This window comes from Candoia aspera, chromosome 4, assembly GCF_035149785.1.
Source record: "Candoia aspera isolate rCanAsp1 chromosome 4, rCanAsp1.hap2, whole genome shotgun sequence".
In the NCBI taxonomy this organism is placed as follows: Eukaryota; Metazoa; Chordata; class Lepidosauria; order Squamata; family Boidae; genus Candoia; species Candoia aspera.
This window is the reverse complement of record NC_086156.1, coordinates 75,849,671-75,874,711: the sequence shown is the minus strand read 5'-3', so window position 1 is coordinate 75,874,711 and position 25,041 is coordinate 75,849,671. Positions and strand designations below refer to the sequence as shown.

Here is a 25,041-nt window from a genome sequence, read left to right as displayed (position 1 = left end):
TCATTCGTAGTAAGGGTCCAACCAATTCTTCAAGAAATATGGGCTTTTCAGTCATCTGTTGGCCTTGTAAATATATTGATCAGAGGATGAGTTTCCCACCCAGAAATGCTCTTGACTATAGCCTGCTTCCCCACACAGCAAAATCAGGCTGTGATACCCACCAACCCCCTTGCAAGGGAGAACCACTGCCTTTGCAAAGGGTCAACTATCTCCTTCCATCTGCTCATTCTCTTACATAAAAGCACCTGACCAGTTTTCATCACCTCAGCAAATACAGGTCTGAGAGTATCTTCCTCCTAACAGAAGATGGGGAATTCTGCAAATGATGCCATGAGACACACAATTATGAAATTGCCATTTTGCTTGCAGCCTATTACATAACCAGTTGATAATATATTCATACTTCGGAGTCTGTATGTAAGTGGGGTGGTGGGGTTACCACTTTTTTTTGCAAAAAATTATGAAAAAAAAAGTTTATTGCACTACAGATTTCTGTTGCTAAGAGCCGTTCCAGATTATGTCAGCCCTGAGTTCATTCGTGTACAGTGAACTTGTGGGGTATTGTTAATATTGCACCTGCTTTTGCATCTTTCAGCTCCCCATCTTCTTGCAGGCCAGCAGCACACCATCAAGAAGGTCCCAGTCTTATTTTAGAACTAAATGGTAGCCTTCTGCATTCTGTACTGTAGTGACACACAAGACAAGACAAAACCAAGTCACTTTCCAGGCAGTTCATAAAAAACCAAGTCACTTTCCAGGCTGTTCATAAATGGGAGTTTTCATCCCTTCTTGGGGTGGGCCAGTGCTGGGTAAGTGTAGGTTCTGTTTTTATAGCTTATTAGAAGTGATTGCTTCAAAGCGAGATTTTGTGCAGTCTTCTGCAAGAGCCTCCAAAGGAATATTTTGAGCTACTGCCCCAATGCTGCACTATTCAGTGAATTTATTGTGCCTTGTATATTTAATTGGATAGGTATAATATTTTTTCAGGACTCCTCTGCCTACCACCATAGGTGCAATATTTTCCTGCTGACTTAAAAAATGCCTTGTTCTACATAGTGACATACTACACAGCAGTAAAAGTGACAAAATGCTTTGTGGCAAAGAGGTTTGTGTACAACAGCCTAATTTATTTATTTATTTGTTTATTTTATTTTACAAATTTATTCACCACCCATCTCACCCCTACAGGGGGGCTCTAATTTGTCCAGTGCAGGCAAAGAATAAAGGACACAGGATTCAGGAGCAAATCCCAGGAATCCCAAGTAGGCTTGAGCCTGGTCACTACTTGAATCCTTTGTGGAATCCACTTTAAGTTCCATTATTTGTATGTATGTATGTATGTATGTATGATTTGATTTGATTTGATTTGATTTGATTTGATTTGATTTGATTTGATTTGATTTGATTTGATTTGATTTGATTTGATTTGATTTGATTTGATTTGATTTGATTTCTATAGCCACCCATCTCAACAAGTGACTCTGGATGTTCTGGCTGGAAGTATTATGGTGTGTACTGTAGGGAAATAATGATTTTTATTCATTCCTCCTCCTCCTCCTCCTCCTCCCTGTGCCCCTGTGGAACCTAGAACAGACTGGAAGGGTAGTGGGACCCACCAAATGAAGAAGGAATTTATGGACACCTCTACACTATCTCAGTCTTCTTGTAAACAAAAACCACACTTCTGGAATAGAAATCTGGGCCCAATCTGTGGCATGCACACCTCGACAACTGAGAGTATCTCTAAAATTGAATAGTGGGTTTGTGTCTACACACGCTCATGCCCCAATAAATCAGTCCTTAAGGAGCCAGAAACCTGCTCCTTTCACAGGCAGACTTAACCTACCTTTTGTTACAGCTGCTATGAAGCATGATTCATCTGGAAGATTTCTGACCATCTGTGATAACCCGGGAGAGAACAATGCAAGGTTAGTTCTCTGGCTAGATTCCTAAATGCCTGCTTTTTGTTTTGTTTTGTTTTTAACTGTGAGTTGCCAGGTTTAGTTTTAAAAAGAGAGTTCAGCAACAGATGGCAATATGGCAAATCAGGATTGTCAGGCATCAAAGCCAGTGGCCGTGTGGATATAACAGGTGTGCATATGTACCTAGAAAGAGATGGGTCATAAAAAGCCAGGAAAAGTTTGGGGGAAAAGATTTAATAGAAATGTAATTTAGTTTGTCCAAAAATCTGTTAGTATGAGAATCCCCCCAAATGATTGTGTAAAGTGTAACTGCTTGTGAGCTTAAGCAAAGTACAGTTTTGAGTATCTGAATGACCAGAAGTTGCATTTTTTTATTTAGAGCCAAGATGTCAGACTTGATTTGTAGGTCTCCAACTTGGCATCTGTGGGTGCTACTGGGTATATGCTATAATCACCTCTCAGAGCCTGACAGGGGCTTGGTCCCACCTTGCCATTTTGCACTTTTAAACAATCTTTTAATTGAGACTGGTTTGCTGCAGAGCAAGACATCAGCCTTCAGCCTCATCTTTTCATCCACAAATATTTCTGGTACCCAAACCTGTCCCATAAGCTTCCTTTACAAATAAAAATAATGGAAAATTGCAATCTAAGTGGTTTCTTTGGAAATATGTTCATTTGCATAGAAACAAGACAAAAGAAATAATGGGAGTGACCTGCAGAGGGGAATAGATAGTATTCTTTATCATTGGCAGGGTCCCCAATTACCATGAAAGAGCAAGCTCCCTCCCCTTCTGCCCACAACCAGCCACCTCCATGACCGCCAATTTACAAGAGAATCCACCTGTTCTCAACATTCCAAGTGTGCTCACCAACCCACCAAAATGGGGGACCCAGGGTTCAGGATAAAGAAGGGGAGTAGCAAAGTGACAGTTTCACTAGGTCATAATGTGGCTTCTTTAGTACATGAACTCAGTTCATGTGGCTTAACATGTTGTGTGATCCCTGCCAATTGTAGTTAAATAAAAAAAAAACATGGTGAGTTGTAAATTAGAAAATGTCCCACTCAAATCTCATTTTGGCCGAGAGTTGACAAAGCGGCCTTAGGCAAGGAAATATTTTTTTTCAGCCCCAGCAATCTGCAATAAAAGCAGGGATATTTTACTAGCCTGGATTGATGGTATCCTTTTATCTGAAAATAATCTATAAAAATCACTGGTAGCTATTTTGGTCCATAAGGAAAAAAAACTTCCCAAAACAAAATTGAGGTTTTATGACTGACTAAATAATTAGTCATGCACATGGATTTTGAGCTACCCAGAACTCTTCCATCTCCCTAGGGCAAGATGATAAAGCCCCAGTTTACAGTTTTTAACTATTTTAAGATGCAGAGCAGATGGAATTAATGCAAGGAGGCAGATGCGTTGTGACTGCAGCTTCCAGAATTTCCAGCCATCACAAAGGGAACAAAATTGGGGAAGGCAGGATTAGACCAATAACCCCTTTTAGAAGTTCATTACATATTGAGAAGACAATCTGAAAAGGCTGTTCAGATAAATCTGCACAAACTTCTTCACATTATCAGGATGTAATCAATAGAAACAATGAGCCCCTCCCCTTAGTTCTTGAACTTATAGAAATATAACTTGTGAAATTGTGAAAACAGATTTCACAACTTCCCAGACAAAATCAATCAATCATCCATACATCCATACATACTCTCTAGCACTTACTCAGAATTGTCTCCATTACTAAGCATACTACTTGCAGCACTTCTGAGTCATACTTATGCTGATTTTGTATAGTATACTTGGGTACGTGCTATGTAAATGAGAAATACTACTAGTACCTTAACACACACACCCCTGCTAATTCACTTGAGTAAGCCATTAGGTTGGGTTGTGTAGGTTAGTTCTGTGGGCCTTGCATTGAACTTGGTGTTATCCAGATATGTTGGCTATAGATTATGAGGGTTGTATTCCAGAGCATTAGGAGGGCATGCTGTGGGAATATTGCTCTATATTTTCACAATCTGAAACTCTACTATCTAGGGTAATGCAGTAGCTGAGTCTGTGGTCTGATCTGGACCGCCCAATCAAGCAATGCCTGTTAAATATGTCCTTTCAGTCATATATGACCATCATCCATTCTCAACTGCTGAGATTTACTTAATGGGGAAAAAAAGGCCAATCCGCTGGTGTTGGCCAAAGTTAAATACTGGCAGAGGTCACAAAAGATGCCAGTGTGTAGACTGAACAATTGAACAAAGTCAGCAGAGGGCAAGAGATGGTTAGTTTAATCCAGAACATCTTTGGGATTATTGAGGATTAAACTACTCTTCCCAGTTAACCATGTTTGTATAAACAGCAAAACACATCTAACTAAATCCTACTTAGTTCTTCAAGAAAAATAGCTGGAGACCCAAATGGCTGAAAAAAGCTGCTCCACTACTACACTTACTGCTAAGGTCTAGCAGCCTCGAAGACACCTTCCAAACAGTGACTGGCCACAGGGTCCAAATCACAGTGCTGCCTGCCTCATCCGTAAGGAAGGGGACAGGGGTGCTATGAAACTACCAGGACTCTCCTAGTACACAGATCAGCAGAAGTGAATGAGGGCATTAGACCAATTTGGTGTGATCATTGTAGCCAGAATCCTGCAGCACTAAGCAAAGATTCGCATCTTGGAAAGTGCAGGGCCAGAATGCTGCAAGAATGATACTGTGATCTTCTAGTCTCTACTCTTTAATCCTTGGGGGAAAGGATTCTGCCTTCTGGGTTTCTGAGAGCTAAGGCTGAATAAGGCTGAGTTCCAGCTCATTCTTAAAATGAGGCTCCTCCATACCTGATCATTGACGAGGATGTGAATTCCTGTAGGCCCCTGTTTGGAAACTTGCTGGACCTGATTGGCTGGGAGGCTAAGCAGTTCTGCCAATTTATTGGTCAGCTCCGTGGCAGTCAGTTCCTCCAGATATAACTCCTGGTATATGACTTTTGGGGAAGGAACATCAATGCATGAAAAAATGTGCAGTTTTAAAAAATACATTAAAAAAGGCTACCCTCAATTTACACAACAAAATTATGCTATCAGTGCTTAAAAGTTGTGAAGGGAAGACTGTAGTCCCCAAAGTGAGCAGCACAGCTCCCTTGGGCACCATTGTGCCTGCAAATTCCTCCCTTGCTGCCTTGCTACCTCATCTTAATTTTTTTAGACTCTTTCATCAAAGCAAGAAGAAAGAAACCAAACCACCTGGCACACTGCAAAATGAAATGCCAACCTCCAGCATCCTCATTATTTCTATGAATGCCTCTGGGCCCTAAATGAGTCCCTCGGGCATTCTTAGAAAATGGTTTGGTGCTTTGTTTGGAACTAGGCCCATCTAGCAAGAAAAGCTGAGAATTTAGAAGGGGCAATGGGAATATCTTTGATCAGTTTCACTCTTGGTAAATTAGTGTTTTTGCAACCCGCCACACCTACCCGGGAGCCATTTTGTGAATAGGGGAAACCTCCCCCAAGACTGCTGTAACTTGCTGGAAAATTCCAGAGCCAAAGGGGCCACCTGCCTCCACTGTCACCCTTGTTTCAATGCTTTTGCCAAATTGATTTGTTGTTTTGCTTCAATGTTTGCCAACCCCCCTTTTCAAAGCTGCTGATATTAAATGGAACAGAAACACAGCATGCAATATTGCAGTTTTTAAAAAACGCACAGCAGCAGCATCACAACAGAACGTGTGGCTAAAATGCCTTTTAGAACAAAAATCAATGGAGATGTGTTTGGATTGTCTGCTGGGAGGTGTGCACAGGCACCCGAAGCTCATCTTTATGAAGTAATTCTGACTTACCAGATCCTGGGTTTGAGGGGGCATTGTTCCCACTTGTTTCCAGTTCCTTGGACACGTAAAGAATGAGACGAGGGCGCACAGACCTGGGAAAAGAGAATTTTTAGACAGGTCACTTTTGATAATTTACCAAAATCTGGCAGGATGAAATGATTTCAGGGATTAGCTAGAAAGTTCTCAACAGCCATGAACTCACTATGATTCAGGTAAAAGGGCTGGGGCTTCAGTCACATGGTCGCTTAGTGGTCATGGATGAGCTATGCCTTCAACCCCACTGGTATTATATATATTTTCACTGCAAGCTTAGGCTGGCCAGATACAAAAATAGCCTGATAGAAAAAGGAATTTCAACCTCTTCTCAGTTCTCAGACTACGGAACCCAGCCCTCTTTTATATTTGGCTATTCTCCCTAAGCTGCTTTTGAAAATCTCCAGATAAAACAAGTATTACTTTGGGGAGACGGGGAATTATTTATTTGATTTAATTTCAGTTGTTATGCTCTGACAAGCACTCAAGACAGCTAACAGGATGTAAAACAGTATGGGAAGTGAAATACAGATTTTAAATAATAACTCCTAAAGACATAGAATTGGAAGGTACCAGAGTGGTGATCTAGACCAATCTCCTGCTCAGTGCAGCATCCCCCAGACCAGAGCATGTCTCACAGAGGACCATCCAGCGTCAGAAGACCACTAGTGCATGAAAATTCACCAGATCATATAGCAGCCTATCCCACTAGCTGGCAGCTCAAATAGTCAGGAAGTTCCTTGTGATGTCTAGTTTGAAGTCCTTCCTTGTAGTTAACCCCCTGGCTGTGGTTTTCTTCTCATGTAATCATTAAATCACAATAATACTTATTTTAAGAGTGGGGTAGGCTTGATTTTACCTTTCACCGTGTATTTATATTAAAAGTTCAGTCTTGACCCTTGGTGACTTCATGGACTGTTCTGTTAGCTTTCTTTGGTCTCCTGAGACAATAGAGAATGCTCACTCCTTCTTTGGGGTGACAACTTTTTAAAAAAGACCACTATCATATCTCCCGTTAGTCATCTTTTTGAAACATTTCCAGATCCTTTAACCTTTCCTCCTAAGGCTTGGTTTCCACACTCTTCATCTTGGTACCCCACCTCTGAACTTACTCCAATTTGTAACTGCCCTTTTTGGACTGGGGTGTCCAAAACTGGACACACTATTCCAGAGGTCTGAGCAAGGCAGGGAAGAGTCTAAGAATTAAAAGCCTGGGCAAAGAAATGTTTCTTTATGGAGTTCCTAAACACTCAGAGAGGGGGATTAAATGCAAGTCTTATGCTTTGTGCACTCTATAGCTGGGAAACAATGTGGAAGACAGCTGTTTTCTGCATGTCAGAAAGATGAGTCTCGGACAATGGGGGGCATTTTCAAAAGTAGCTTTCCTGCTAATCTTAACAACTGGAGAGAATAATAATGGGAGAAACAGTTCCTTAAATACTCAAAACCTAAGTAATTTATGGTTTTCAAGGTTTAAACTTTAAACTGTGCCCAGTAACCAGTTGGCATCCAGTGCAAATTTTTGTTCTTTCCCAATAATTTTTTCTCTTCTTTTAATAATGTTTTAATTGAGATTTTTAAAAATTCCATAAGCTTACTACCTTTGTTTATAACTCCATACCTAGCTTTCAGAGCATTTGAAAGTCTGATTCCATCTGCCATTCCACAGATCTGTACAAGGTCAGTGCGCGAGAGTTTGAGCAAATCAGTTCCTAGGGGAGAAGAAAAGGTTTTGGAATTTGCTGCTAAATCATGCAATCCACTGATTGGGAAAAGAAAGGGAGGGAGGGAGGGAGGGAGGGAGAAAATTTTCAGAGGGCAAGGCAGAATTGAATAAACATTCATTTCACTACATCACAACCCCTCGTGATCCATAATGTAGTTAGAATTTTTTTTTCACGTTTGCAATATCGGATTCGCAGAGCCCATTTTTTATTATTATTTTTAAAACATAATATATATGGTGCTTTGCAGAGCAACTTAAGAAAAAAAGAAAGAAAAACATCTAGCCTAAGAAACTTGCAATTTAAATCCAGCTTTGATATTTCCCCCTTCCTCTACAATCTATTCAGAATGGTAGGTGTTTTCTCATAATTTAAGGCATGCTGGAGAAAACCAGGGTGTTTCCCCACACTTAAGAAATGTGTGTGGGTTTTTTAATGGTCTGATTCAGGAGGCCATAAAAGGCACTGGCCTGGGGAAAAGGCAAAAGTGCAGGCTGAGCCCTCTCGGATGAGTTCATTGGCATCTGTACCCCGGAGAGAGAGAGAAGCCTCACCTGTGTAGCTGGCAAAAACCCGAGAGTAATTGGAGAACCTGTTCTTAAGCAACCATTGTTGAGTTTCCAGAATGGAGGCACTCGGACTCAGAGTCTGAAAAGAGCAGAAAATGAAATGGGTGTCTTTAACCAAGCCTCGGGAATCAAAACAGGTTAGAAGAAACTCCCCGCTCCAATCTGCCCAGGGGTTGTGATGAATATGGGCTGTATTCCAGATGAACATATTCTCTGGAAGCTTAGGAGCTCTTGTCTAAATCATTGCTTTCTTTTCAGGACTGAGTTTGGGCACAGAAAATTTATTCTGGTGCTAAATTAGTCCATATAAATCCTGAAGCCACCAGTGGTCATCCCTACCCCTTAATGAATTGATTATATATATATATGTTTTCAGTTACAGATCAGTTCCTTCCTTATGTTCATATTAGCATTGGAAGCCACCTCAATTTAAAAAACTCTTGAGAAACAACTTATAATTACTTTAAATAAATAAATGCTTCCCAAAGAAAAAGAGGCCTTAGATCAGAAATCTTATACATCTTTAATCTCTGTGCCATAGTAATAGAGAATTGGCCCCCAAGCTAGCCAAGAAGTCATATTCTCTGATTAGAAGACTTTCCTCCTTAATCCAGATGACAGTGGTTTGTTACTGGTACACAGTGATTAGAAAAACTCTTCAGCACATGCTGGAACATGCTTTCTGATTATGTTCATGTATTAAGAGTCAGTGCTGCTGCCATATGAATGCTAGAAAGTGGAGTTTTACTTCAATATCAGTTAAGTAATTCCCTTTTTGAGGGATCTGCCAAATGTTTCAATTTCAAAGACCCATTTCAAATCTGAAATAGTCATTTTGAGTGTAAAACAGGCATTTTCAAATGCAGAACAGTTCATATTTGAACCATTTTGCACACTCCTAATATCCTGCTCCATCATTATGGCTCTAGGTTACATGGGTAAATATTTAGACTTTCATTTTCTAAACTACATGAAAGAGCTATCAGAATTTTCCTACATTTATTGCAGCAGCTGAAAAAATTGGAAATAATTAGAAAAAGAGTTCTCAAAATCTGTGGTTTAGCAGCTTTATATACAATAAATTCAGTGCTCTAGACGAAGCAGCGGGCAGCCATCCACAACCCGCAGATGCATTGGACTACAGCTCCTGATATTCCCAGATTACTCTAAACACATCCGGAGGCCACTGTAGTAGGAAAAGCTGATTTCGGCAGTAGCGTATCATGTAAAGCAGGAGTGGGGAACCTGCAGTCCTCCTGCTGTGCTGAAGTGCAACTCTTGGCATACCTTACCATTGGGCCAGGCTTTTTAAGGATGCTGGGAGTTGTGCTTCAGCCTCATCTGCAGCACCAAGGGTTACCCACTCTTAATGGAACTTGATATAGGTAGTGGTGGTGATATCCTCTGATTTTTTTTCCTTATCCCAATAGATGAATACTGGGAAGAGCACCACCATTTAGCTTAACATTTTATTTAAAATGTGATGAGCCAACATCAATTAGCTGCCAGCTTTGTGTATGTTGGATGTCCTTTTAGAAGCTACATTTCATGCATTTTTATTATTTTTTTAATTGCTGGTAACAAAATGGTCCTTTGCCACCAGGGGGCAACCTTACATTGTGTTTGGTTGGGTGAAAGGGAGGCACAGACTGAATAAACCTTTCATCAATCCCAGCTGACAGCATGTATTGGTGGACTGTGTGGCTTCATCAGTCTGGTGTCTTTGAAAAGACAGCCCTTTCTGCTGGTCACCTCACTCAGTCTCAGCCTAATGCTGGTGGCTTGCTGAACTCTGCACTAAAGCAGGGAAGACAGACCAGTCAATTAGCAAGGACTTTTGATAAATGACCAGGTTATCTAGTAGAAAGGTTGACAAAATGCACTTTGTCTGAAAGAGTTTGCTTGAGTTTAATGCAGAACAGGATCTGGACAAATTCCAAATACCAAAAGATCCATCTGGGTTTTATTTAAACTTCATTTATTTATTTTATTTTCATAATAAATTTTACTTTCATGATGGACAACATGGCCTTCATAAATAGTTCCACCTGCCTGAAGATGCTATTTGTTACCTCCGCCATGCTCTCGGATGAGCTGTCCAAGGCATAACTGGGTGAGGAGCAGACCCTGCCGAAAAGAGCAGCAAAGGCAGTTATCGTATGGGGCTGCCATGGTGTCCCAAGAGCCAAAGGGGAGAAGGTGTTCTTTACAGATGCTCCACCCAGGGTACCTTTCAGGTGTCTGAAGCTTGAAGGGGTGTGGAGAGACAAGGCCAGGTGTTGCTGGAGGACTGTGGAGATTGCTGGAAACTTCAGGCCACGGGGCACACTAAGAAAAAGCATAGGAGGAAATGGGTTGGAGGAGAGAAATGGTAGATCCTGGAATTTGCACTGTGCAATTGTTGAATTTAAAGCAAGTTTACCGTTCTGAAATGGAGCAGAATATTGTGGGAGAGGTCATGGCTGGTTGGCATACTGGACGTGACATTTTACTGCATGCTTCACTAGCAAAGGTATGGGTACATCAGGTTTGTTTTGGGTAATCCCAGCTATTACAGTGTGTAAAGTGTAACTTATGGTGTAGTGAAATATGGGAATTCAGCCACTGTGGTTTATTCAACAAACTACTGTTAAAACAAACCAAGGCTTTGTAAAGATGTGTGAATATAAGTAGCAGTGTTTCTCAACCTTGACAACTTTAGAATTTGTAGACTTCAACTCCCAGAATTCCCCAGCCAGCAAGGGAGGCCCATCACTTTCATATCCTCTTAGTGAGCTTCCAGAGCTGGTTGACAGTAAATAAGGAATTGTTCTCTATTAAAGCTAAAAGATTTACTGTACCACCAAAAGGAAATAAACATAATGTTGTGAAATGTATTTTTGCCTTTTATTTCCATCCCATAAATTAACCTCTATAGATTATGCTTCCTGGACTGACTTCTCATGTTGCTAATGAAAGCAAGCTTTCAAATCGCACAGAGCTCTTTGGCAAGACGGCGGCTGGGATGAGAGAAAAAGCACACGTACCTCTGTCAATACTGTGCTGTCATATGAAGGCTGGTACTTCTCCCGCTCTTGAAGGGACTGTTTTTCAATCTTTTCCCTATCTGTTTTTTGTTTCCGGTCAGCTCCTTTGGGCTGGAGAAAAAAAAGCCTCATGTAGAATATAACAGATATTCAGGAACACTGACACATGTCAGCTTATCATGCAACTCATGATTTCTCTGTGTACAGTTAATGTACATGGGATAACTGGCAGGGGAACATGAGAACGATCTCTGTTGATGGCTTTGTCTTCCAGACAGTGTGAATGTTCCTTCTGGCACATTAAATCCTTGATGTCCATGCATGAACAATATTGTCTGAGGCTGTTACCACCCAGCAAAGGTGTGTATGGACCAACTCTTATTTAGCTGCCGTTCACACGTCCCATTTCCCAACAGAAAAGCATGCTTGGCAGCAGTGCTGGCTCAAGGATATACTATATGGTACCCCAAGGCCCATGTGATGATGTGCCTTTTTAGAATGGTTTGGAAGGAGAGGCAACATTGGCGCCCCCTAAGCCTTGGCACCCTAGGCCAGTGCCCACTTGGCCTTAGCCTAAATCTGGCCCTGCGTGGCAGTGATCCTTTTGCTCTGTCCTGCTTTCACTGTACTGTATCTGAGGCAGGGAAGAGGAATTGTAGCAGGGCTTTTGCATGAGGGATCCTGCTTTCAACAGTGAAATTTGGGCCTACTGAGTCAGGCAGGCTTACCTTGAAGACTTTGATCAGACAGCTGGCGGAGTGCAAGTGTTCCACATGTTCGTCCTTCTCATTGGGCTTGAAGGTGTCAACTTGGATCCGAAAGGGGACCCCTTTTTCCCCACCATTCTTACGAAGAGTGAATTCAGTACTAATGCAATGGACCTGGTTCAGAAAAAGAAAGAGGAAACAGACAAGCCCTCTCATTTGGGAGGAGAGCTGCTGGATCAGACCATAAGCATATCTAGCCTAATCCAGCACTCGGTTCCCAAGTGGCCACTGTAGGACACTGTCACAAATCCTTGGTTCCCAGTAATTAGTGTCCATGGCAATTAACTTACTGGAGGTAATATATAATCACCATAACTAATCAACTTTCTAAAGCCACTGAAATTCATAACTACTCTCACATCTTAGGAAGCTCCCTTTGATCAGCTAGAATGAGTACCAGGACCATGTTTTAGCTGGTATTGTTGACCTTGACTGGCAGTGGCTCTACACAGTTTTAGGGCATAATGATTTTTTCTGTATCTGGGTACCACCCTGGTTCCTTTGTGTGAAAAGCAGGTACTTTGGTATTGATCTACCTGAAAAGCCTCTTTTCTAAGCCAACCCCTGTACATAAAAGCTGGGGTCATACAAATCAATTCTTGCAGTTTGAAGGTCATTGTTTAAGTAGCAAAAACATCATTTGTACACAAGGGAGTAGAATCAACAGGAAAGGTGGTCACAGGTTTGTCAAAGTATAACAAAAATTGCCGGGGAGGAATAATTGGGGCAGTACCCTAATATAATCTACTGAGTGCTCAGCAACCATGAAATGTTGACTAATTTGGTAAGGAAGAACAAAGAAGAGTGGATGGCTGGAATCCCAAACAAGGAACAATCCATGCTGACCCATTTTGTTGCAGATTCCCCTCCTCCACCTCCTTTTTACATATATTCTATGAATTTCTATCATCATGCCTATATCCATCTAGTATACACTTCTCTAGGCACAGGATTTTGGCTTATTTTTTGTAAAGCAGTGACAATTTCAAAATTATTCAGGAAGCAAAAGTGGGAAGAGCTGAATCACAGTATTGGCTGGGTCTGTCGGAATTCTGTTTTTTTCTGTATATTAGGGGAGGGGGGCTTTCATTGTTTTTAAGCTTATTAGTTTGCACTACTGTTTTCATAAAAGTGAATGAAAGGGGAAGGGGACAAAGACAGGCCTACAGACCAACAAGTTGCTACCCACCTGCACAAAGACCGAAGTGCGCTTGGTTGGGTCCCACAGGAATTCCACAGTATTGAGCAAAGTGGAGGGCATGTGAGGCTCCAGAATGCCCACAGACATGGGGATATCTATAACAGGCCAAAAAAGGAAAAATCTATCAGAACTCTCTCATGGAAGGGGAACAGAGTATCTGGGGGCAGGGCGGAGAGAGAAAGTTGTACAGAATTAGCTATGGATGTCCCAGTCTGATCAAGTAAAGGAATCTTTCTCACTCTCTCTTTTTCCAAATTCCTTCTCCTCAACTTTTTCATGGGGATGTTGGCTTGACAGTCCTTTAGTCCTCATTCCAAAGGGCCAGAGGGTCTGCAGGGAGAGGGTCAAAAAAGTCAAGAGAGCAGCCACAACCATGCCATCTAGGCTCTGCCCTCTTTAAAAATGTGCCATGATTACAGTGACCTTATTTTCTTGGAAAGAATAAGGGACAAACCTGAAAAAGGGGCAAATCTGAGAGGTTCATAAGGATTGAAAAAAACCCACATTTATGTTTATACTTTGCTTTACAAAGGAAAATTCAAGAGCAAAACCAATAAAATAAATAATTATATTAAATAAACCTGAAGGACAGCTTTCTGAAATAAAGGACTGTCCTTTATAATAAAGGACATATGGTCACTGTAGTCTTGATGGTGGTTGTGACCACCATCTTGACTTTTTTGACTCCCGGAGGATACCCTGCCTGTAAAGGCAGCAATCCATGTGCTTTTAATTAGAACACTGTTATTGTAGGGTGTGATGGATGCTGAGGGTGGCAAGTATAGATTAAAATGAGAAGGTTCTGCCAACTAAGCACAGACTAGGAGGGGAAGAGGGAAAGAGCAAATCGGAATGGATGCTAGTGATGCAGTGGATAAGTCCAGAATTGTGCCCCAAAGCCTTGTAATGGTGTTGTGGTTGAAGCTAAGGCCTTCTGGGGCAAAAAAATACTGTGGAGCAGCCCTTCTGAATGGGGAGCTTAGAAGGTTTTCCTGGTAAATGAACATCCCCAATCCCTTTGTAGCAGAGCTGAAATGATATATCTGTTTCTCTGTGTTCAGAGCAGGCATTCTCAATTACAATCTCTTTGGAAGATGCTTATAAAAGCACATTCCAAGTTGGGCGATTGGGTGGGTATTACCGTGCCCCCCCCAATTTGAAAATAGGCCTTACCGATATCCAGGATGCGGTCACCTGGCCTGTTCCATCGCCATCCCTCCAGTTGCTGGTGCTCTGTGTACTGCAGTCTTCGGTCATGGAAGACCACCCTGATTACACTCTGAGCAGGGAAGAGAGAGAGATCCAACATTTCCTGGATCCACTTCTGTCACCAGAGAGTTGCAACTGAGTCACAGACAACTCGTCTTTCATTAGGCTGCTCATAGGAGAAATGCTGTGAGATTGATTGATTGCTTTAATTAGATTCAGTGGCTGCTCAACTCCATCAGACCAAAGAGATGTTGGGGTGGCAGGCATGTCACTCTCCTCCTGAACTTTTGGGCTCTGTGGCTTTTGCCCCAAAGTCACTGAACTAGTTGAACTACATGAAGTTTTGTTCTGATTAATTTTTAGTCCACTGTCTACTGAACAAGATTCTCCTCAGACAAACTCTGCGAGCAAACCATGATGGGAATATCCTGTTCTGTTAATACCAACATTTGAAAATTTCTGAAGAAAACAATTGTTTCTCTGGGAATTAATGATTAATTATGGGTTCTACTGGCCCCTTAGGCAGTGAACTGGATCTTTTAAAAAAAGATTTGCAATATTTTGTGTCAGCGAATTCTATATATGTTATTAGTGTAACATCAAGCCTCATGAGGACCCAATGTTCAAAAATGCCAGTCAGTACTCCCATCCTATGCCTCACCTTCAATAGCTTCCGTCCCTCAGCAAATTCTCCTATTTTGGGATTACACAGCATCCGGATTTCATATGATTGTCCTAGAAAATAATAATACACCATGTGGAATGGGAGATAGGCCAAATATGACAAAAATTACCCCAAAATCCAACTATCACCTTTAAATTTTCCATGTTGGTTTTCTAATACATTTTCTTTTATTTCTTTTTTTAGTGTGTGAAAGGTGAAAGGTCCCCTGTGCAAGCACCAGGGGGATGCTGCCTTCGCGATGTTTTCTTGGCAGACTATAGTGGGGTGGTTTGCCATTGCCTTCCCCAGTCGTCACCTTCCCCAGCCAGCTGGGTACTCATTTTACCGACCTCGGGAGGGTGGAAGGCTGAGTCTACCTGAGCCGGCTACCCAAGAATCCAGCTTCCGCTGGGATTGAACTCAGGTCGTGGGGAGAGTTTCGGTTGCAATGCTGCTGCCTACCACTCTGCGCCACACGAGGCTTTTCAATATTTTTAAAAGGTGAAGAAAAAAGAGAAAAGGAAAAAGAGAAAAAAAAAGTTGCTACAGATACATAATGTTAGTATGTAGACAAAGGAATTATCAAGATTCTACAGTTAGTGCTCAGTATATCATTGAGAAATTAACCATAAAAAACAAAGTACATTAAATTATTTTAACAATGTGAGAAAGGATTTGAATCTCTGAGCTAAGTACCAAAATCTCCAGTTATTTGTTATTTAAACATACAAAAAGAACTACTAAAAACATTATAGATAAATATCAGTTTATAATTTCCCCTTTGTTGTACTCTGACTGATGTACAATGTTTATAGACATTTACATTTTGTGTGTGTGTTTTTCTCATATGTTTTGAAGTACAGGAACTCCTAAGGGCCAAGCTCTTAGATGGTCCTAAGCTTTGATTTGTTTAACTATACTTGAATAATTGTGCCATGATTGTGCTAAGACATACATTCACCAAGCACAGTGGCAAGTTCACACCACATTCAAACAAAAAAATATATTCTAGTTAGTTTAGTGTTAATGTTAAATTTAAATTTAGCTTAGTCTTAATCCAACCAACAGTGCCATAACCACACCCCCACAGAGCATCTATAATTTTGCTTCTAAAAGTGATTAGTCAGCCTCCTCCCTTGATTACTTATATTAGTGTTTCTCAACCTGAGCAACTTTAAGATGTGTGGACTTCCCAGCCAGCAGGGGAATTCTGGGAGTTGAAGTCCATACATCTTAAAGTTGGTCAGGTTGAGAAACCCTGATTTATATGAATAAACATATCCAGAACATACCAACAAAATTAAGAAATCCTTCCATGAATGTAATCTCTATTGATATCAGTAAAAATTACATTTGTATGCCTAAATTCAGTTGCTAAAAAAACATCATGCATTCATACACTATGCTAAGGTGGGTTAGTGTTAAGCCAGGCAAAAAGAAGAAATAGCACATTGTGCAGACCCAACCCATGTGGCTAGTTTTTGGTACAATATATTGTGCAAGCCTTGACAATGAGTTAATTCAGTAATCAGATTAAGCATATTGTGTAAATACAGCATACAGTTCTAACAAAAGATCTTCTGCTGGATAAAATGCAACCTTTAGCTTTTAATTAGAAAGGCAATCAATCTTGCAATGTGTTAGGATTTAAATGTTTGAAAGCCTTATTGTTACCTGGTTCAGCTGTCAATTCACAGAAGGTCTGTAATTTACCCTTCTCTTTCAACAGTTGTGTGGTGTGTGTGTAAATCCAGTCATTCTGTATCACTATATGCTATTCAACAGTGTTTCTCAGCCTTGGCAACCTCAAGCTGTATGGACTTCAACTCCCAGAACACTGGTATATACAGTATATATTCCAAAAAGGCAGTGGAACTTGTCTGTAGTCCATTATGTTTACCGCCAGGGGGCAGCTTTTAAGCAGGACTTGGCCACTTTTCCTCACTCTCCAGCGCCCCCCACCCCCAGGACCTTACCTTGGTTGAGATAGGTGAGAGTCTCCTCGTGCTGTTTGACAGCTGGAGAGGTAACAGCACACAGAATATACTGGAAAGATGGACAGTGCTGCTCAGCTGACGTTGAGATATTGTTTGGTTCTTCCTGCTTTAGGAATGGCAGTGCCAGTGGCTCTCTGCAATAGCGGAAAAGGGATGGATAAGAGATATAGAGAGCCAGTTTGGGGTAGTGGGTAAGGCATCAGGGTAGAAACCAGGAGACCGTGAGTTCTAGTCCTGCCTGAGGCACAAAGCCAGCTGGATGACCTTGGGCCAGTCACTCTCTCTCAGCCCTAGGAAGGAGGCAGTGGCAAGCCACTTCCACAATTTTGCCAAGAAAATTGTAGGGACTAGGAGTTGCCAGGGGTCAACACTGATTCAAAGACACAAGAGAGAGAGAGGGGGAGAGATTGATTGATTCAGGTTGCCTTCTAAATGACACTTGATACATCCAGAAGTCGAGAAATTACTGCACAAACAACTCTAAAGTCACATTTATTTACAGTATTTATTCATTCAATTTGTATAGCCACCCATCTCACACCTGTGACTCGGGGCAGCTCACATAATTAAAACAACCACAAAACAATAAACAAATTACAAAACCAACACAATAAATAACACCTTTAAAACCAAGTTAAAACCATAAAACATAATCAGTGGGAAATTACAGGTCATGCGTCAATCATTAGAACCATCTTACAGGCTCCACACCACCACCAGATCCCCAAATACAATGACAACACCATGTCTTCAGAGCCTTTTAAAAGGCAAGTAAATTTTTCCGAGGTCGGTAAAATGAGTACCCAGCTTGCTGGGGAAGGGGACAACTGGGGAAGGCAATGGCAAACCACCCCGCTCTATAGACTGCCAAGAAAACGTCACGAAAGCGGCGTCCCCCCAAAGGCTCAGACATGACTCGGTGTTTGCACAGGGGACCTTTCACCTTTTCAGGTTTTGTGATGTCTTGCTGCGAGTACTTGTGTATTATCTAAATGATGGAATGATGAAACCAAGAGTTGTAAAGATTTATTTTCTCTGTGATTACTCGTTATTTTTGCATCTTTTTTTCTTTTTCCTTTTTCTGATAAGCAGGGGGTAGTAGATCACTAAGGCTTTCTAATTCTTGGTCGCTTCAAGTTAATAACAGCTAAAAAACCTTTTCCCTCCTGCATCCTGCATTTCATCCCTGAAAAACACCTGTTTGGGATAAACCTGTTGTGGACTTTGGTGCAAAATAACTTTTGAAGTTCAGTTCCCATACTGATCATAAACTCCTGAACTGAGGACATGCTCAGAGGCACTTAATTTTTAGCACATCACAAATGCCGGGGCCTCTATTTAGCATCTGCTTTGGATTAGCAGATCTTGCGATTTCAGTAAAAGACGGAATATTTTACAAGCCCACCTGTGATAATGTATAATGATAATGTCCTTAAACTAAACATAATTTGAATGCTAAGTCTACATTGGCTTGTTTATTTTAAAATTGGTTTTCTTTCACATTCTGTTCTGCACTGACATTGTTTGTGTTGATTTTACAAGTAAGTACACAAGTTGCTTGACTGTAAAATATGTAATTAGTCTTTATCACAATAGATACCAGTATTAGTCATTAGCAGCACAGCAACAATTTTGAAGGGTAGGAGGAAAGAGAGAATATTTTCTTTCGGTTCGCAAAATCTTCTCTGCCTGTTTCCACAGATAGGCCATATACAAGCCCAGTTCCCCATCACCTATAAAAAGACTGCATCACAACAGGCTAGCCATATTGCTAATAATAGGGTGGCCTCGGGCCAATGGCTGACTGTCTACCTAATGTACTTCACAGAAACATTTCATGCTTTCTGGAATTGGATGTCTGACCTTGAGCTCTCAAAAGTGAAATGAATTTTTTTTATACAAATGTTTTGGTGCGTGGCTGCAAACCTGGACTTCAACAGGCACTGAGTCTTCTTCTTGACATTCCACTAAAGTGAGCTGGGTAGAAGACAGTTTTGCTACAGGTCTTATGAAGGAGAAGGGTAACTATGATAAACAGTAAGCGAGGGTGTCCCTCTTTTCCACAACTAGGGAGCCCTTAAATGTAACCAAAGCAGATGAGGGAAGAAAGAAAGGGAAAAGTATCAAGACATTTGAATAGCAATTCAAATAGTAGAATAGTAGTTAGTAGTAGTAGAATAGTAGCTACCTGCATGCTAAGGATGCTGACAGTCAAGGAACTTGAATAGAACTAAGATAAACCTCTCTGTTAGCTTCTGAGCGAGATCCGGCTACTGCTGGATGTTGAGCATGGCCAGCCCTACAATTAGGCCAAGGGCGGTGGTCTTCTCAAGCAGCAGCTTGTGTCAGAGGATGGAACAACGGGCCCCACCCTTCCTGCTGTGCCATTCTTAAGCCACCTACCTGTCTCCAGAAACTAAGCATGACACGGTCCTATCACCAGTCCCCAGACAAGATCCAACTGTCACTCATGTCAGCTTATACAGAAGAAATGGAGAACGTGTGCCATTTGTTCTTTTTCCTTGAGCTGGCCCTGATGCCAACAGTTCATTTCCTTCATTTAGCCACAGATTGGGAGAAACAGTGACACTACTCAGGTTTAAATGGCTTTAAATTTAGAGGAGACCAACTTATGGAGAAGTCTTTTTATAGCAACTATCCACCATGCAAATCTTATGTCAGAAGAAGGACAGCTCTACATACAAGATACCGGGAAGAGAAAGATCAACATATTGCAAGTCTTCATCCTCCCTGATAGTCTGACCATGAGCTTTCCAGACATTGTCTTGAAATAAGCCAAATTCTGGAAGCTGAATCACTACAACTATTTCATACATCCCATCCTGGACCATTTGATTCACTTGCACGCTCTTTCCTTCTTGCAGGTCTCAGCTGTTGGCACGGCTGGAAAGGGAGGGGTGGAAAAAAGGAGGCTGCTCACCTTATGAGATTGCTGCCAGAGCAAGGATACATTTCTCCTGGACTTGGCCAGTAATGATCGGGTTGGCTGTGCCAAAAAAGCATGATTGATGGATTCCCAAAGGTGGACTGCAGGAATTCAGGGAAGGGGGGAAATCAGATCTCAGCTCTTCAGCAGTTACTTAGTGCTCTGGAGCGTCATCCAGTTTTTCTTTTTATGCACCTGCCAGCCTGGTAGGTGTGTGCAAGGAGAGGTGTTGTCTGATTGGCTGAGAGTGAGGTGCTGTGGCTAGCAACTTTTTTTACAGCTTTTCCTCTCAGGTTGACCAGAGCTATGTGTAGATAACTTTTACCACCAACTGCCTTTTAGTGATTGCCAAGAGCTAAGATATATTTTCTTACCTCTGAAGAGACATAAGGAAGATACGGGTTTTGGGGGGAGGGGGAGGGGGAGGGGGGAAGGAAAAGCAGAGAAATGCCAGGTTGGGAAGGAGAGCCGGTGCTTCCAACAGCAGGTAAAGTTGCTTGTTTCTGTAAGAGATTCACTAAACGTTGTTAGACAAATCTCAACTTTTATCTATACATTCTGAAAAAAGCCCTATTAAATGAAATATAAACAGAGATGTGGGATTTTTAAAATCCTCTTGTGAATAGTTGTAATGAGGAATGCAAAATAGATTTTTTAAAATACTAGATCAGTGTGTCTCAACCTTGGCAGCTTTAAGATGTGTGGACTTCAACTCCCAGAATTCCCCAGCCAGCATGAAGTCCCCACACCTTAAAGTTGCCAAGGCTGAGACACACTGCACTAGATCACCATCACCATCATCACCATCATGGTCCTATAGCAAACTGTATGACAGAGGAAACCATGAACTGAAATTTGCTTTCCCAGAAAATGTTTTATTTTTTTAGGTGCAGGTCAGCTAAAAAGGCCAAGGTGACAACAGAACATAAAACGCAAGTCATTGTTCAGATGTGTGGTCTGCACAGAATGACTCTGGAATCCTTGCATCTTCCAATCCACACACACACGTTGCCTTCCAAAACTTTCTTTGTTTCAAATATTTTTACCTTGCAGTTTAGCTGGAAAGGTTCTCAGGGGAACTTTCAAATGTATCGCTAGTAGGACAATCCCCATCCTACCTGGCCTGCGAGGGGGAAAAGGGCCGGGCAGGGCAGAGGAAGTGTCATGGCTGCTAGCACAGAGGTGGAGAGGGGCCAAGGCAACCATCTATCAACAGCACTGATGACATAGTCCCACTTCTCTTCCTCTCTGCAGCCTGATGGAAGAGGTACCAGCTGTTGGGATGAAATGTGGATAGGCTCCATTATCTTTTCTCTTTCTCTCTTTTTTAAAATGCAAAGTTCCTTATCAGAATATGGGTGAATAATTCTGAGCATGTGTAGAATGCCTTTCCTTGAGTATTGAATTACCAACCAGCTCATCTGTACCTGAAAGCATTTCCAGGGCAAATAACTCGTCTTTCTGGCTAACTTGGACTCTTGAACTTCTTGCTTTGCACAGGAGGGGTTGTTTGGTGGAAACTTCAAAAAGCTAACCAAATTATGCACTTTCCAATGTTGTGTCAACTTTAATGGGACCAACAATGATGCTAGGCAGAAGAGCAGGGTCATTTGCAAAGGCTGGTATCTCCAGGGACAGGAAGCAATTTCAGTCCTCCCTTGTAGGATGTCCCTAAATAGACCCATTATTTCTTCCCTATACATAAATGGTACAACGCTTTTTGAGCATTTATTTATTAGGTATTTCAAGAAGAAAAAAAAGAATCTGTCTTCCAATAAACAATTACCCAGTCAGTTGACAAAACAAAACACAGTGACAATACTAAACAGAATGATAGCATTATAAAACAGCAAAGAGGATTGTGGCAGGAAGAACATATATATTAAAAGCTTTGCCACAAAAAGGAATGTATTATACTATAATATTTATTTAAATTTTATATTTAAATTATATTAAAAGGAATTTGCATTGGCAAATACACTTTATCAGGTACTAGGTGAGCGTTCGGTGGGAGAAAGACCCAATCATAAGTAAGTAAACTTCATTTGCAGTCAAAGACTATTTGCTCATTATGCATTACACACAATTAAAAAGAGTGGAGAAAGATGAAAAAATCTAGAATGACTCAAACAGTGTAGTACATCAAGTGTTCCACTCTGTGTTCTCTGCAAACACACACCATCCATATACCTCTACTGTATCTCAGTGCAAAGCTACAGTATATCAAAAACCCTCAAACAGCAATAGCAATAGTGCAGAACTTAGCCACTCCTTCTGTATTTCAAGAGATGAGTCAGAAAGTAGGTTTTCCTTGTCTGATTTACCAGGATAGTTAGATAGCAAAGGTATTATTAAATTAATGCACCAAACCAGACAAAATGGGCAGCACAATTATGGTTTAACTGGCTCAGGACACAGGAAAACTTGAGTTGGGGACTGCTTGTACATTTCTTTGGTAATCATAGAGGATGAAACATGCATCATCACACCAATGCTATGACTCAATGCACTTGTATCAGGTGGCATTTGTATGATGATGTCACAAGACACATGCCATCACTTTGGCTTCATCATGGTTTGCTGTGGATTCTGCTGTGTAGAAGATCAGGCACTGAATCTTGCTAAAGAGAAAGATCAGCAGTGTGACATACACAGAATGGGTCAAGGTCCTTTGCCCTTTATTTATTTAAACAGAATAAATAAAGGGATGGGGGGGACCCAAAAGAGCAGGAAAATGAAAAGAAAAGGCAGAAAAGGGAAATATATATATTTCTTATATGTGTATATAAAGTTTTACACAACAGTTACAATAAAAGATGAGCATATTTCATTATAATTATTCATACATAATCTATGTTTGTAAGCAATTTGTTAATAAATATTCATAAACTGCGAATAACAGCAGGCGTTTTTTGGATCCGTACATTTATCTTTCCAGTGCTGAAGGACAAATCTCTTAGCAATAGAAAGGGCACAGAAAATCCATTTCCACTGTCCAGCCATTTGTAAGTATGCAGTTTGTCAAATTTAAATGTGTAGTGACATCTTCCCAGTATGTAACAATTTCAAGACAACACAAAACATACACAGTATTTAATAAACCATAATTCTCATTGCATCTTCAGAACATGATGAATTATCCATTCCTTATTCCTTTTCTATACAAATGCAATGGGATCCAGTAAGTCTGAAATACTATTTTTTGCTGAATAAGTCATAGTCTAAGAGCTATTGAAATTTTTGATAACAGACATTTTCACATTATTTATACAAAATGGGGGTCTCCAATTCCTTGTTGTGTTCCATCTTTAAAATATGCATATCAAATTAATTTCACATAATGTCAATTAGATAACTGAGTGGGATAAAAACCCTGCTGGGCAAACCACTATTATAATGATGGGAGATGGATTTTTCTGGAAGTCAGAGTCAAACATTCATTGCTTCAACTCCAAAAAAGTTCTCTCAATTCTACAGTAAGTAGAATCAAAGACTGAACCAAGGGACCATAGTGTCTAAGATCCTACCCTAAATTGTTTATTGCACTTTTTGGCTAAGATCAAATGTAGTGAGAGACACAGAGAATGGGCACAAGAACAGATAAGATCTGACTAATTTCAGGTGGTCATAATACCTGGAGAAATATATCTCAAGTCAGTCAACATAACAAGATATTGTGCAAACGGTTCTCAAACTAGAGAACTTGTCAAGGTCAAGGAGTTCCCCTTTTTGGGGGGAAATGGTGATAGAAATTTGAACAATAAATTAAATAAACAAATAAATAAATAAATACTCAAAGCCACTGTGAGATCTTAGAGGATTTCTGGAATCAATTTTTTTCCAGTTTGCTCACATCAGTCATCAATCAGAGTGACTCATGGCCATTTCTGTAGCAAGACCAAGCCTGAAACCCAACTGAAATGGGGCCAGATAGTCACCTGCAGTCCAGAGTGTTCGCACCATAACCATCCACTCAATAATTTTGCCAGAGAAGAGATGACAATTTCAACTGCTTAAGGCTTAATCCTTGAGGTTCAGAGGATACATCTTCAGGAAAGGTTTCTCAGTTGCCTAATTCATGACAATTAGAACATCACTTCTCCCAGTGAGAAATGTATTCCTCCTAGGATTGGTAGCCCACATCTGACAGCAAAACCTTCCCTAATATTTCCAAATCACATGGCCAAAAGGCTGCTTAGGGAGTTGAGATCCCAATATATCTGAAGAACACCAGATTGGGAAAGCCAGGATGGAATTATAGACAGGAAGAAGCCAGACTCCCCAAGTTCTCAATCTCCTCCTTTGGTGGCAGATTAAATTCATACCACCAACATATGCCTGGACAGTATCCTGGGTGTGATCTTTGACTTGGCCAACTCATAAAACCCCTAGCCTTCAAATATGGGTGGAGGAGAGCAATTTTATCTTCAAATAGCTTGGCAAACATGACACATAATTTGCCTCCAGAAGTAAAGGCAAAATTTGTCTGCTTCGCCCCCAGAATAGAAAGTGTTACTTTCACAACAGCTGTCAGAGAGGCTGACATTCTGGCAATGGACTTGTAATAAAGACCCCTTCCTCACAGATACATAAACATGCATCCACACATACAAATACCATAATGTCAAGTTGTTCCTAGTAAATAATAACGTATAACATGAAATGTAAAAGAAGCACTGACCACAGACATAATTTTAGATCAACAGCACATTAAAGTGGCACGTTATTTATTTATTCATTCATTCGATTTATATAGCCGCCCATCTCAAACCAGTGACTCTGGACAGCTAACAACAATAAAAACAATCATACTATAAAACAATAAAACAATAACAAATATAAATACAGCCGAGAGAACTTAAAAGCCATTGGTGTTAACATAACTATGAAACAGGGCCCTTCACACACTCAGGGCCCCAGGCCCAGGGACAAAGCCAGGTCTTCAAGGCCTTCCAAAAGGGTCGGGATCATCCTAATCTCAGGAGGAAGGATGTTCCAGAGGGCAGGTGCCACAGCAGAAAAGGCAAGTCTCCTGGTCCCTGCCAGCTGACATTCCTTGGCTGACGAGACCCGGAGCATGCCCATTATATTTATTTATTTATTATTTATTTATATTAGATTTATTTATTAGATTTATCTCCTGTCTTTCATT

General features: G+C 40.9%; 2 protein-coding genes across 2 annotated transcripts in view; one reads left to right on the top strand and one right to left on the bottom strand.

The window, feature by feature from the left end:
- The window catches only part of MED1 (mediator complex subunit 1), a 249,068-nt gene that overhangs the window by 118,718 nt on the left and 105,309 nt on the right, over nucleotides 1–25,041 (top strand). The window lies entirely within an intron of this gene.
- Nucleotides 516–19,966, bottom strand: LOC134495299 (transcription factor CP2-like protein 1). The gene is made up of 15 exons (XM_063300639.1): nucleotides 19,884–19,966; nucleotides 16,922–17,076; nucleotides 14,943–15,016; nucleotides 14,246–14,351; nucleotides 13,061–13,167; nucleotides 11,833–11,985; nucleotides 11,105–11,215; nucleotides 10,309–10,406; nucleotides 10,151–10,205; nucleotides 8,064–8,157; nucleotides 7,407–7,497; nucleotides 5,762–5,844; nucleotides 4,764–4,909; nucleotides 1,847–1,898; nucleotides 516–683 (listed from the first exon to the last, which is right to left on the bottom strand). The coding sequence occupies exons 1-15, from the start codon at nucleotides 19,964–19,966 to the stop codon at nucleotides 646–648; spliced, it is 1,446 nt and encodes a 481-aa protein (XP_063156709.1). The 3' UTR covers nucleotides 516–645.